The sequence below is a fragment of the Sceloporus occidentalis genome, unplaced genomic scaffold (assembly GCF_023333645.1).
Source record: "Sceloporus occidentalis isolate IW3139 unplaced genomic scaffold, rSceOcc1.0.p SCAF_20, whole genome shotgun sequence".
Classification (NCBI taxonomy): Eukaryota; Metazoa; Chordata; class Lepidosauria; order Squamata; family Phrynosomatidae; genus Sceloporus; species Sceloporus occidentalis.
In genome coordinates, this window is record NW_028317000.1 from 10,447,753 (window position 1) to 10,460,790 (window position 13,038).

The 13,038-nt window shown below is 42.7% G+C and overlaps 1 protein-coding gene across 2 annotated transcripts in view; it reads left to right on the forward strand.

Annotated features, from left to right (window-relative positions):
* CNIH2 (cornichon family AMPA receptor auxiliary protein 2) overlaps nucleotides 1-13,038 on the forward strand; it is an 89,492-nt gene that overhangs the window by 41,258 nt on the left and 35,196 nt on the right. For both annotated transcript variants that reach the window (XR_016272158.1, XM_089483490.1), the window contains exon 3: nucleotides 12,636-12,683. Coding sequence is in view for 1 of the 2 variants with exons in the window: in XM_089483490.1 (XP_089339616.1) it covers nucleotides 12,636-12,683 (48 nt within the window). In the remaining variant the exon portion in view is untranslated. The remainder of the gene's footprint in view (nucleotides 1-12,635; nucleotides 12,684-13,038) is intronic.

A 13,038-nucleotide genomic window follows, 5' to 3' on the forward strand; every position in this document is an offset into this window, starting at 1 on the left:
GCCCATTTCTGCCAAAAAGTAGATGTTTCAGGTGTCACCTACTCTTAAAGTGTCACCTGGTGCAGTGTGCACCCCCCAAACCCTCTTAATGATGCCACTGCCTCTAGTTGGTACTAGTTGTTGGTACTAGCAATTACTTTGTTGTTTTCTTATGGGGAGAAATTATGAAGAGAAGGCAGAATATCTCCCACATCCCATTGGACTTGTGACACTCATAGTCCTCCATTTGAAGCCATCTCTGTTAAGAATGTTGGCTCACCATGCCCAGATGTGCCAGCTCTGATTGGCAGCCATTCTTCAGTGGGTTTCCAGCTGGGTTTCTCTTTCACCAGCTACCTGATCCTTTTTGACTGGAGAGGCTGTAGACTGAATATGGAACTATTCTCAGCATACAAAGCAGGTGTTCTCCCAAATGAACTCTGGCCTCTCCCCCAAGATGGTTTATTATCAAATAAAAGCAACCATCAAATCAAGTGATAAGGATAGCCGCGTGAGAGGTTTAAAAGGCAGTTTTCAGCCAGAAGAAAATTTATCCTTGTTGCTAAATATTATATTTATTTCTATAAGGACCTTCTTTAGCATTTTTATGTATGCAGTCTGGGTTTGTAGGATGAAGCTAGTATTCCAAGACCAGAGGAAAATAAGAAGAGGTGAAGGAGAAAAGGGAGGGTCAGTGAGTGGGCAGGGAGGAAAGGGAGGGAAAGAGCTGCTTTTTCAGAAGTCAGCGGGATGGTTGCAATGCAATTGCACTTGCTTTCACCAGCCTATGAAAGAACACAAAGCAATAGTAGGAGTTGGGAACATTCAGCTACAGGAACCTTTTGAAATCCCGCCCTAAAAGTGTCACTCAGCAGCTTCCTGTAGTGATGGTGGCAGCAGCAGCAGCAGGAGGAGGAGGGGACCACTGCATCCCTCAATCTTTACTACCACAAGTCCTGCCACAAGTCCTCTTTACCTCTCTGTATTGTCACAAGACAAGAGCAGTGGACAAAAGCCTGACGGTGTTTATTTGTTCGTTCATTCTTTTCATCCACTTGTGCAGTGTAACATGTCATCCAGTATGACAAACAAAGCACATACATAATATCTAATCTAGATAGGAATCATATCAAATGCCCCCCTGCCATGCAGGAATACACAATCAAAGTACCCCCGAGAGATGGTCATACAGCCTCTATTTAAAAAATGCCAAAGGAGATTCCATCACAGTCTGAGGGAGTGTGTTTTGCTGTTGAGTAGCTCTTAACTCTCACGAAATTGGAACAAGGAGTCCTCAGGTGTTCTCACTTGCCTGGTCCCTTCACTGTCAGCCCTCGCCACTGCTTGACAAATTTCACAGTCTCCTTGACTAGCTCCCCTACACTGGTCAGGAACACTTATCCTATCAGGGTGCCAGGGTTGTCTCTTGACAATGTTCACTCAAAGATGTCTGGCTGCAGGCCATCTCAGAAGTGCTGGATTTGGTGTCCTTGGACCCTTGCTGCCAACTGCTAGAACTTTTCAGCATACTCGGTCACTGACTGGGAACCCTGCCTCAGGGTCATAAGGTGCATGCAAACTTTCTCCTGTCAAAATGGGTCCTCAAAATGTTCACCTAGGCTTATCATGAAATCTTGCAAGTTGTATAGGTGCATTGGCTATTCTGCTACCTTTCCTTCAAGATAATACACCTCAACACGGCTGTTTTAGGCAGGAAGATGTGTTTCCACTTGTGCATAAAGCCTGCCACTCCAGTGACGAAAAACGGCAGTCTTTCTTTGCTCCCATTAAAGGTGACACCCAAGCACTACTTGCCATGCAGTTGTGGGGCCACCAGTGCAGGTGACCACCTTCCATCTGGAATCATCAGAGGTGGCTGTTGGCCCAGTTGCCCAGCCAACGCCAGCCCCTCAGCCACCTACCAGCACCATCCTGGTAGTTATCACCATCCCTCTCTAGCAAGAGAGCCTGCAAAAAACTGGACAGCATCTCCACTTCCTCTTAGAGTTTCTGCTCAGCCTCCCTTTTCTTGGTTTCTAGACCTCTTGAGGCAAAGGACTCCATTATGTATGCATCCCAGTCTGACAAGCTTCCAGCTCTTTGATGCTCTGTTTGGAGAGGTGATGCCATCCAGTACCAGGCCACCCTTGGTTGGTGTGGTCCTGGGTGTTCAGAAGTTGGTGGAGGCACCTACCCCCTATATGCATCTCCATTCGTCCCTGTGAGTAACTGTGCCTAGGCTGGACTCTTCAGGCCCATGTTTGGTAGAAGCAGCAGCTTCCAGTCACCTTGTGTCTGCCTCTCCTCCATTTCCAATTCATTGGCTAGAGGGCCCATTTCTAGATCCGTTTCTGCGTCAGTTCAGTCCTGTAAGAGGAGTTCTGATATACTGTCATGTACTGGCTCACATCACTTCAGCGATATAGTCTTCAGTAAAACAGAAAAGCTTTATTCAGAAACTAAAGGTGTTCCCAGCATGGTGTTATTGTCAGACCTGAGGCGCTTCTGGTTACAGTGTACATTAAAAGCAATTAGCAATGCAAACATTTTTGTCCACTCACCACCCAATTGTCTTTAAACTGAAACATTTCCCATTCCCAGCATTACCTTTCCTTCTCACTTTGTACCAAGCGTTCCCATCAAATTGGCCTTGATATATATAATAATTTTAATTGAAAATGTAACTTTATAACATGAAATTATATATATGGAAAGATCACTACATAGCACACAACATAAAAACGATATAACACTACAATCAATACAAGCTTAATTTTTTATCTTCTCTCTAGAACGAAGGGGAACCTTTGGTGAGCACCTTTGGGTTCAGCTGGTCAATCAGTTACAAAATCCACCTAACCTGCCTTTTACTAGCTTGTTTGCAAGAATATCATGGTAGACCTTTGTCAAATGCCTTACTAAAATCAACCTGCCATCTAGCCAGCCTTTTAGTAGCTTGTTTGCAAGAATATCATGGGGGATCTTGTCCAATGCCCTACTGAAATCAAGATATGCTACATCCACAGCAATCCCTTCATCTACCAAGCTGATAATTTTATCAAAAAAGAGAGATCAGATTAGTCTGGCATAACTTGTTTTTGAGAAACCCATATTTCCTTTTAGTCATTATCACATTCATTTCTAAATGCTTACAGACGTAATCACATATATTATATCAATAAGTTCTTTCAATACTATAGTATGCAGTTCATCTGGCCCTATAGATATGAACTCTTTTAGGTTAACTAAGTGATTTCAGATTTATTATCAATTTCAGATTTGCAATCTTGATCCCTTGGCAAGATCTCTACTGATGCATGGAAACACACAGTCCTCTTTGGGGGGTGGAGAGAGAAGCAAAATTGGTATTGAGCAGTTCCGCCTTTTAAGATCTGTTGACAATTTATCATGCTTGCTAAGCAACAGCCTTGCCATTTCCTTCGTCATTCTCTTGCTTTGAACATTTGAAAAACCTCTCTTCATTGCTCCTTGCTTGCCTAGCCTATCTCAGCTCCTTCTGAGTTTTAGCTTTCTTCTAACTATGCCTGTAAACTAGGGCTACACATCTGAACTCTTCCTTGGTGATTCATCCTTCTTTCCATTCTTTATACATGCTCTTTATTCTTTTCATATCCCACCACCTTGTCTTAGATTGGTGGTCTGTGTAAACTCCTACCACAGTGGTTTTTAGGTTATTGTTTTTGTTTTTTTCACCAGACAGTGTGGCCCCTGGACTGCATGTGTCTTCTGGGCTCCTGTCTTTATGACCCCCTGTAAGGTCATAGATACAGACATGATTTCTGGCTAGATATTAGATACCATGTATATGCTTTGTAATACTGGATGATGGGTTATGCTACACAAGTGGTGATGCTGGATGAAATTCATGGTCATCTTTCTTGAAGCTGGCAAATGGGCAGATGTCATGGAACCATTATTGGTTGGAAAACTGTGCTCTCAAAGAGTTGTCATCAGTGGTTGGAAGGATGCCTTGAGTGGAGTGCCACAGGGTTCTGTCCTGGGAATGACACTCTTCAATATTTTAATCAGTGATTTAAATGATGTGGGGGAGGGAATCCTTATTAGATTTATGGATGATCAAAACTGGGAAGGGTAGTTAACACATTGTAAGACAGGAACAGAATTCAAAAGGGCCTTGATAGATTAGAAAACGGGGTGGAAATTAATAAAACGAATCCAACAGAGGCAAATTCAAAATTTTGCATTTAGGCCACAAAAACCAAATTCACAGATGGCTCAGCAGTACTACATGTGAAAAGGATCTTGGAGTTATTGTTGATCATAAGTTGAGCATGAGCCAGCAGTGTGATGCTGCAGCAGAGAAGGCAAATGTGAGCTTAGCCTGCTCTAATATAAGCATAGTTTCCATATTGAGGGAAATAATGGTCTCACTATATTCTGCACTGGTCAGTCCTCATCTGAAGAATTGCATTCAGTTCTAGTACCTCATTTTAAAAAAGATACAGCCAAGATGGAGCACGTTCTGAGAAGGGCGACAAAGGTTTTAAGAGGTATGGAGATAAAAATATGTGAGGAAAGATTGAAGGAGCTGGACATTTCAGATGAAGAGAAGAATGAGAGGTGACATGACTGCATTCTTTTAATACTTCAGGGGCTGTCACGGAGAAAAGGGTACAGGCCTGTTCTCTGCTGCCCCAGAGAGTAGTGGTTGTGGTGATGATTGTTATTATTTCTTACCCATCTCTCCTTATAGATCAAGGCAGAAAACAACAGAGTACTGTACAATACAATACATAACATCTGTTTAAAAGAATATATAAGACCAATTTAGAGCCAGTGTGGTGTAGTGGCCTGGGTGTTGGACTAGAACTCTGGAGACCAGGGTTCAAATTCCTGCTAAGCATGGAAACCCACTAGGTGACCTTAGGCAAGTCCCACTTGCGCAGCCTCAGAGGAAGGCAAAAGCAAACTTCCTCTTAACAAAGAAAACCCCATGACAGGTTTGCCTTAGAATCACCATAAGTCAGAAGCAACTTGAAGGCACACAACAATAACAACAAATGAGACCAATACATATTAAAATGATCAGTTCATATTTAAAATCCATAATTTAAAATTCACCTAGGTAGGCCTGCTGGAAGATACTAGTCTTTAATGCTGTTTTAAATTCAGACAGCATAGGCAACTGTTGAATCTCTTCCAGCAGGTTCTTCCCCAGTTTAGGGGTGACTGCAGAAAAAGTCCTCAGAGTGACAGTTGCCAACCTAGTCCTGGCTGACTGGAGTAAATGTCCCCCAGAAGACTGAGTGGATTATAAGGGAGGTGATGGTCCTGTAGGTAACCTGGACCCAAACCATATACGTAGTAACGAACACTTTGTGCCTTGCCTGTGTAGGACCATGTCTAATGATTTGAAGTTACAGGTAGGTTGATTTTGATGGAACATTAGAAGTAACTTCTTGACACTGAGAGTGGTTCTGCAATGGAACCAATTGCCTAGAGAGGTGGTGAGATCTCCATCTCTTTATGTCTTCAAAAGGAGGCTGGACAGTTACCTGCTGGAATACTATAGCTGGAGATTCTGCACTGAGTAGAGGATTGGACTCAGTAGCCTATAGATCCCCTTGTAACTCTAGGATTCCAAAAGTGGTCCCCCCACATTCTCTGGGGTTAGGGGTGAATATGGAAAAATGGCAAATAAAAAAACACTATTCTTTTTACCTTTCTAGGAATCTCTAGGTCAGGGGTAGGCAATCTTTTTGAGCCGGGGGCCAGGTTGCTGTCCCTCAGACAACTGGGGGGCCGAAGTCAAAAAATAAATAATTAAACAATTTTTAAAAAATTAAATATATAAATAAACCAGGACAAATGTAGGACAAAATTTTCAAATGGAAGACACTTTTTTAAAAAAAAATGGAGGACACGCGAAAAAAATTGCTGATTTTTTAAAAAATGTTAATAAAAATGCATGTTTCTATAGACAATTGCCCCCCAAAGGCCCCAGCGGCAATCGGCGGCAGGACCGGGCTGGGGCCGGTCCCAAGGCTTCGCCGGGCCGCATCTGGCCCGCGGGCCGCAGGTTGCCTACCCCTGCTCTAGGTCCTCCACTGCAACTCTGTGGTCAACATCTGCCAGAGGCTGATCATAAAACCATGCTGGAGGACGCACAAATGTCTAGAGTAGTGTTTTCTTTAGGAACTTCTAAGATCTCCAGCATACCTCTATGGTCAACTTCTTTTCAGAGTTGCGCTGGAGGACCTGGAGATTCCTAGAGAGAACATATTAATCAAAACTTCAAATAATCAGATCAGCAAAAGTCAAAGCTGCAAATGTGGAGGGCATCATTGAGAGCTTGGAAAAATTCCTTTGGGGGTGAGAACAACTCCCAAAATCCTGTGAAGTTTGGATTGCTGTTGCCCAAAAAGAGTAAGTTTTTAAAGCTCTTGTTCTAGCTCAAGATGAAAGAACGTATAACCCTCTAGATGCTCTTCACCTACTGTCAACCTCCACTGGCATGTGGTAAAGGATTATTGGTGTTGTAGCCCAAGAACATTTTGAGGTTCTATAGATTCCCTTGCTAGCCTTTGGGCTAGTCATTCTGAAACCAGGCCCTCCTCAGGTACATTAGACTACAGATCCCATTATCAGCCAGGGATCGGGGAAGAGATGCCACTACATTCTGGGAACTGTGTATTTGGGAAATGAAGAACTTTTTAACAATCAAGGTTTTGTTTTTGTTTTGTTTTGTTTTTTAAAAAAAGCTATTGTACATCGCTTGGAAAAGGAAAGGGGAGTTTAAGGGCTCTGCAGGCCACTTGACTCTTAAATCTGGCCACAAATAGCTCCTTACAGCAGGGAAGAAACCCTGAAGAGAAACATCCAGGTTGATTGGAGAAGCAAGGTGGAAAAGCAGACAACAGAGATAGCGCTTGGAGCAGGGGAAGAAAAAGTAGGTTAAATTCTGGGATGTCCCTGTTACTTCCAAAACACTTGAGAGGTATGGCTGGCATCATACCAAGGAGGTGACGTGCCTTCTAGGTTGCCCCTCCCGTCCTGCAAATATAAATAGTTTTCTTTGACCTTGATTTCTTTCTGTGCATCACAGAGGCACAGAACGTACGGTGCAGCAAAGGCTGTCCCCCTGGATCTGGAAGAATACAGTAGGAGCACAGGGACCCTGAGAATGTTTTGAGGGCCCAGAACAACCTTTTAGAAGTGGTCCCCTTCCACACACATACCCAAATCCATTCTCATATATACAATCTCAAGAGTCAAGAAAAGAAATGGTTATTCTTTAATACTGTAATTACATTTTCTGCATTTTGACCCATGTGGAGGTAGGTGGGAGAAGGACTGCTTTCTGCAATGGCTACCAACCTCTATTCCCCCGATTTTTAAAAAACACAACTTGCAGAGTGAAGACATGTCCTGCCAGAACTTGCCGACTATGTCATTGCATTTTAGATAGCATCCACCCCGGTCCTCAGTGTGCGTGGCCCAGTATTGAGAGTGTATTCTCTCCCCTTCCCCTCCCTCCCCACTGTCCCACCATCCTGTCTCTGCATAAGAAATTATTGGGCTGGCAGCTCTTGAGAGCCAGAATGATGTAATGGTTGGAGTGTTGGTTTTGTTCAATAATAATAACTATAATAATTATTATTATTTCCTGCTTCCCCCCATGGATTAAGGCAGGGGACAACAACATTTAATAAACAAACAACATCAGTTAAACACACACATCAATTTAAAAGTACAAATAAGATGTACACATATTAAAACAATACACATTAAAATTAATAATTTAAAGTTCACAATTAAAATAAAACACCTCTGACTAAGCCTCCTAGAAGAGACTGGTTTTTAATGCTCTTTTAAATTCAGGCAGCGTATTCAGCTGTCAAATCTCTTCTTGGCAGGTCATTCCACAGTCTAGGAGTGGCTGAAGAAAAAGTCCTCTAGCTGACAGTTATGTATCATGAAATTATGTATTGTGAAATTTGCTGTTTTTGGTGAAGGGGGAGAAGGCTTACCTCAGGCTGAAATATGTGTTGGGCCAACAATGGGTTAGAACATTTCCAGAAGACGACTTAAATGCGTTCCAAGCCTCAATCACAGGACCTAGAACTAGGCTTGCCAATGTGAAAACTCTCTTTCCTCTACCTTTAAAGGTTGTATAGAAGAGGAAATTTCAGTAGGTGTTATCTGGTCATGAACAGTTGACCTGCGACAACTAAAAAGGCCAATGCGATTCTAGGCTTCATCAATAGAAGTATAGCGTCTAGATCAAGGGAAGTAATAGTGTCACTCTATTCTGCTTTGGTCAGGCCCCACTTGGAATACTGTGTCCAGCTCTGGGCACCACAATTCAAAAAGGATGTTGAGAAACTGGAGCGTGTCCAAAGGAGAGCAACTAAAATGGTGCAGGATTTGGAAACCATGTCCTATGAAGAACGACTTAGGGAGTTGGGTATGTTTGGCCTTGAGAAGAGATGGTTAAGAGATTATATGATAGCCTTGTTTATTTGAAGGGATGTCATATTGAGGCTGGAGCAAGCTTGTTTTCTGCTGCTCCAGAGAACGGGACCCAGAACAATGGATTCAGAGTACAGGAAAAGAGATTCCAACATTAGAAGGAACTTCCTAACAATAAGAGCTGTTTGTCAATCGAACACACTCCCTTGGAGAGTGGTGGAGTCTCCTTCTCTGGAGGTTTTTAAACAGAGTCTGGATGGCCATCTGTCAGGGATGCTTTAATTGTGAATTCCTGAATGGCAAGGGGTTGGACTGGATGGCCTTTAGGGTCTTTTCTAACTCTATGATTCCATGACCTAACACAGTGGTCTGGCTTACCCTTCTCTAGAAAATATTGATCTTTCTTGTTCTACCTCACCCACAAACAATTCTGCCCAAGGAATATGTGGGCTCAAAGCGAGAAGACTGTTGTGACAAAGGAGACCAGATCGAGGCAGTCTTTTTGTAGAAATATAAAGGTTGCTGTAGACTGGTAAGGACAGGGGGTTCTCCTCTGGACCTGGTCAAGCAGAAGGGTTTCTGCATCAAAGGGTACATTACCTATTGGCTGACCTCTTGGGGTTCAGGATTTGTGAGGCATCTGCTGAAGCTTACAAAATAATTACTACCAATTAGTTAAAAATACAATTTGGGGATTAAGGGCTGCAAACCAGATAAGGGCAGCAGACTGGATAAATATAATTTCTGAAGAGTTCATTATCCCCATTTGTTGGCAGATGTATTCCCCACATATCCTGGCAGATTACATGGCATTTCGTATTCGAGAAAGCAGCCTTATGCCACTTCTTGTTGGAATCACTTTGTTGGTGTCAGGATTTGGGGCAAGAGGGGGGCAGAACAGTAGGAGTCCTTGTCAGCTAGAATGTGACTGGTTCTGCATATTTTTGAACAGTGGGCGCCCATGGTGGCTTTTAAAAAGGTTTTATATCCTGGTGAGCTTCTCTCCATCTTCTTTAGGATTTAATTATTCACCTGTTTGTCACCTTAAGGTTGCCGTTAAGTGGAAAATGACTTGAAGGCACATAAGACACACTACAACTCCTAGAATCACATTGCCAGCTTGGCCACATGGAGCAGAACTCAGCACACATGAGAGATCTGATAACACATTTAGAGTTGGAGTACACCCATGAGTTCAAGGAAAGGGAGGCAGAGCAAAGATGGAAGGAGGTGGATTGCAAACTGGAGTTCAGGAAGATGGAGGCAGAGTGCTTGAGGCAGATGGACAAGTGTGCCCTCTTGCAGCAGGAACGCCTTGCTGAGCACCCTAATGGCATGGATCTGGCCCACCTAGGGTGGTGGTGAAGAGAGTATGTCGCATGGCATAGGACCAGGGATCAGGCCATTGCCTCTGGGAATGACATTGACATAGACATCTAGGAAACCTCCCATGGAGGCATCGGCACACACACACACACAAAAAAAAACCCCACACACATTTTGTTTTATTTATTCATTTACAGAAGTTTTATTAAATTTTATAAGATCTGGGCAATTTACAGTAAAATCAGAACACTTTAAAATGTAAGATAAAACAAATTTATAATAAAAAATAATGCAGAATTTCTAAAATAAATATTAAAGATTGCATAATTTTGAAAGTTAATGTTAACATTAAATTAAAATCATGTGAGGTGAAGTCTTTAGGCCCCAAATACTATTGTAAAAAGCCAAGTTTTAACATAGCACCCAAATGAGGCCAGCTTTAGTGCCAGTTGGGCCTCTAAGGACAGGGCATTTCACAACTAGGGCACTACAGCTGATAAGACCGTAACTCCATGTCCTCAACAATGTATTGCTCCCAGTGGTGGGACAGAGAGGAGTCCCCGTGATGATTGGTGATGTTTTAAAAGTAATAAATAATTATGCTGCCTTATGAGGGATGCAGAGGCTTAGTGGTTAAGATGCCAGTTCTGATGATCGGAAGATCAGAAGGTTGGCAGTTCGACGCCCAGTACTGCATGATGGGGTGAGCTCCTATCACTAGTCCCATCTTCTGCCAACCTAGCAGTTCAAAAGCATGCAAATGCAAGTAGATAGACAGGTACCACTTCTCAGTGGGAAGGTAGCAGCTTTCGGTGCAGTCATGCTGGCCACATGAGCACCAGAGCAGAGTAATACGGGACTACTTTTATCTTTACCTTTTTATGTTTAACCTCTACAAATAAATAATTGTTTTTGTCTTTATAAACCTTTGGCTGCTGACAGTGCTATCTGCATGAAAGGGTGGATTCAGAAAAGATGTCTGTGTTGTCAGCATTGAATATAGATGTGAGGTATCCATAGGAATCTTGAGGGCATTTGGATGGTCCAATGGAGCCCTGGTGGCACAGTGGTTAAATGCCAGTCCTACAGCCACAATGTTGTAAGTTCAATCCTAGAGGAGGGCTCCAATGTCAGCCTTCCATTCTTTCATAGGTCAGTAAAATGAGTACCCAGCTTATTGGGGACAATTGGCTTACACATTGTAAACTGCTCAGGGCATGCTATCTAAGTGGTAAGTGGTATAGAAATGTACTTGCTATTGCTATGGTCCCCACAGTAGGTGCCACACAAGGGAGACAGGAAGAAGTGCTTACATTGTGGTAGAGGTGAGGAAAGCCCTAGCTCTTGTTCATTGCAGTAAACACCATGGAAGTCTTCACCTTTGGTGAGTTAAGAAGTAGAAACCCCACATTTGGCCACAATGGGGAGATTTCCTGAGGAGAACCCCCACAGTTGGTGGAATAACGGTGGAAAAAGCTGAAATGTGATGGCTTCTGTGGGACCTTCCGTGGAAAGTCACGCCAGCCACCTCCCTGCTCTCTTTTCACCAGCAGCTGAAGACATTTTTTATTTAGCCAGGCTTTTGGTGGATGAATTTTACTTGTGTTGTTTGCTGTTTTAAGGTTTTAATGGTTTTTATTGGTTTTAACTGTGCTGCTTAACTTATGTTTTAATATTAGTAATATTTAATAATGTTTTAACTTTTGTAATCCATGTTTTAGTTTTATCTTTTTAAATTATTATAAACTACCTTGAATCCCATTTTGGACAAAAAGCGGGATATAAATCCCCTAAATAAATAAATAGCCTGGTGGGAAAATCCTCACAGACCCCTCTAGCAGTTCTCAGTCCTCAAGGTTCCCCAGACACTTTAGGACTTTAAATATCCTGAAGTCCAGATATGTATTGTGAGCCAGTGCAATTTCTTTTTAACACAGTATATATGGTCTCTATAAGCTGATCCTGTCAGCAGTCTAGCTGCCGCAGTTTTGTATTAGCTGCACTTCTGAGTCATCTTCAATGGCAGCCTCACACAGAATGCATTGCATTTGTCTAACTAGAAAGTTACCAGTGTGTGAACTAGTGGGATCAGGTTATTACTGTCCAGGAAAAGCTGCAGCTGGCCCCAAGCGCTCTGAGCCACAGAGGCCACATGGATCTCCTGTGGCAGATATGGAGTACTCGCAAGCTATGCGTTTGCTTTTTCGGGGGGAGTGCAGCCCCATCCAAGGTGGGTCACTTACTCATTTTGCAGACCTAGGGACCACCATTCTATATTTCGTTGGAATTCAGCTTCAGTCTACTGGGCTTCCTCCACTCTAAGCACTCTGTGCAGTGGTTTAGTACCTGTGGAGCCCTAGCTGGCTCCAGTGATAAGGAGAAGTAAGGAGAACATCATCCATATACTGATAATACTGATAGTGACAGCAAAACCCCTAATGATTTCCTAATGACTCTATTCACTGGCTTCATATAGATATTGAAGAGCGTAGAACAGTGGTCCTCAAACTGTGCTCTTTAAGGGATTTTGGACTTCAGCTCCCAGAATCCCAGACTACTGGCCAACATGGCTGAGGGTTCAAAATCTCTTAAAGAGCACAGTTTGGGGACCACTGGCATGGAGGATAAGAAGATCCCTTTGACATCCCACAATTTAATAGCCATGGAAATATTGTTGCAGGTCCTACATGTTCTCTTCCCATTTCTGATCTCCCTTTCTGCCCACTGTTTCCTGTAGCACAGTGGATAGATTTAATACCCTCTGGTTACATTAACACACACCCAGTCCTTGTCTCCTTCCTCCTCCATCTTATCCCTTTCCCACCCTTTCAGTCTGACTCCCTTTCCTCTTTCTTTCCTCTTATATTTCTGTACAGAGAGAGAGGTTGAAAAACATTGAACGTATCTGCTGTCTCTTGAGAAAGGTGAGTATTTGTGTCTCCTCTTTTCTTTTCTTTTTTTGATCATATAAGCTCTTTTAATACTCTTTATTGAACCACTTTTGCATCCCTGGAAGCTTTGTCAAGAATATTTGTCCTGTAGCCCTATGGTGAGATGAATTAGGTGGGTGTCTAGTTAATGTAACTTTACCATTAAGAACTAAGTCAACCTTAATTTAAAACTCAAGGAAAATCTATAGCTGCCAATCACCTACTAGATTAAAGAGCTCTACAACTCATATGTATTCTTCATCAGTTGAGGGAGACAGCTAAAGAAACCAGTGAAACTTCACTAGTTTCATATAGTTATCCATCCACCCCATTCAAGTGTTAGCATCCA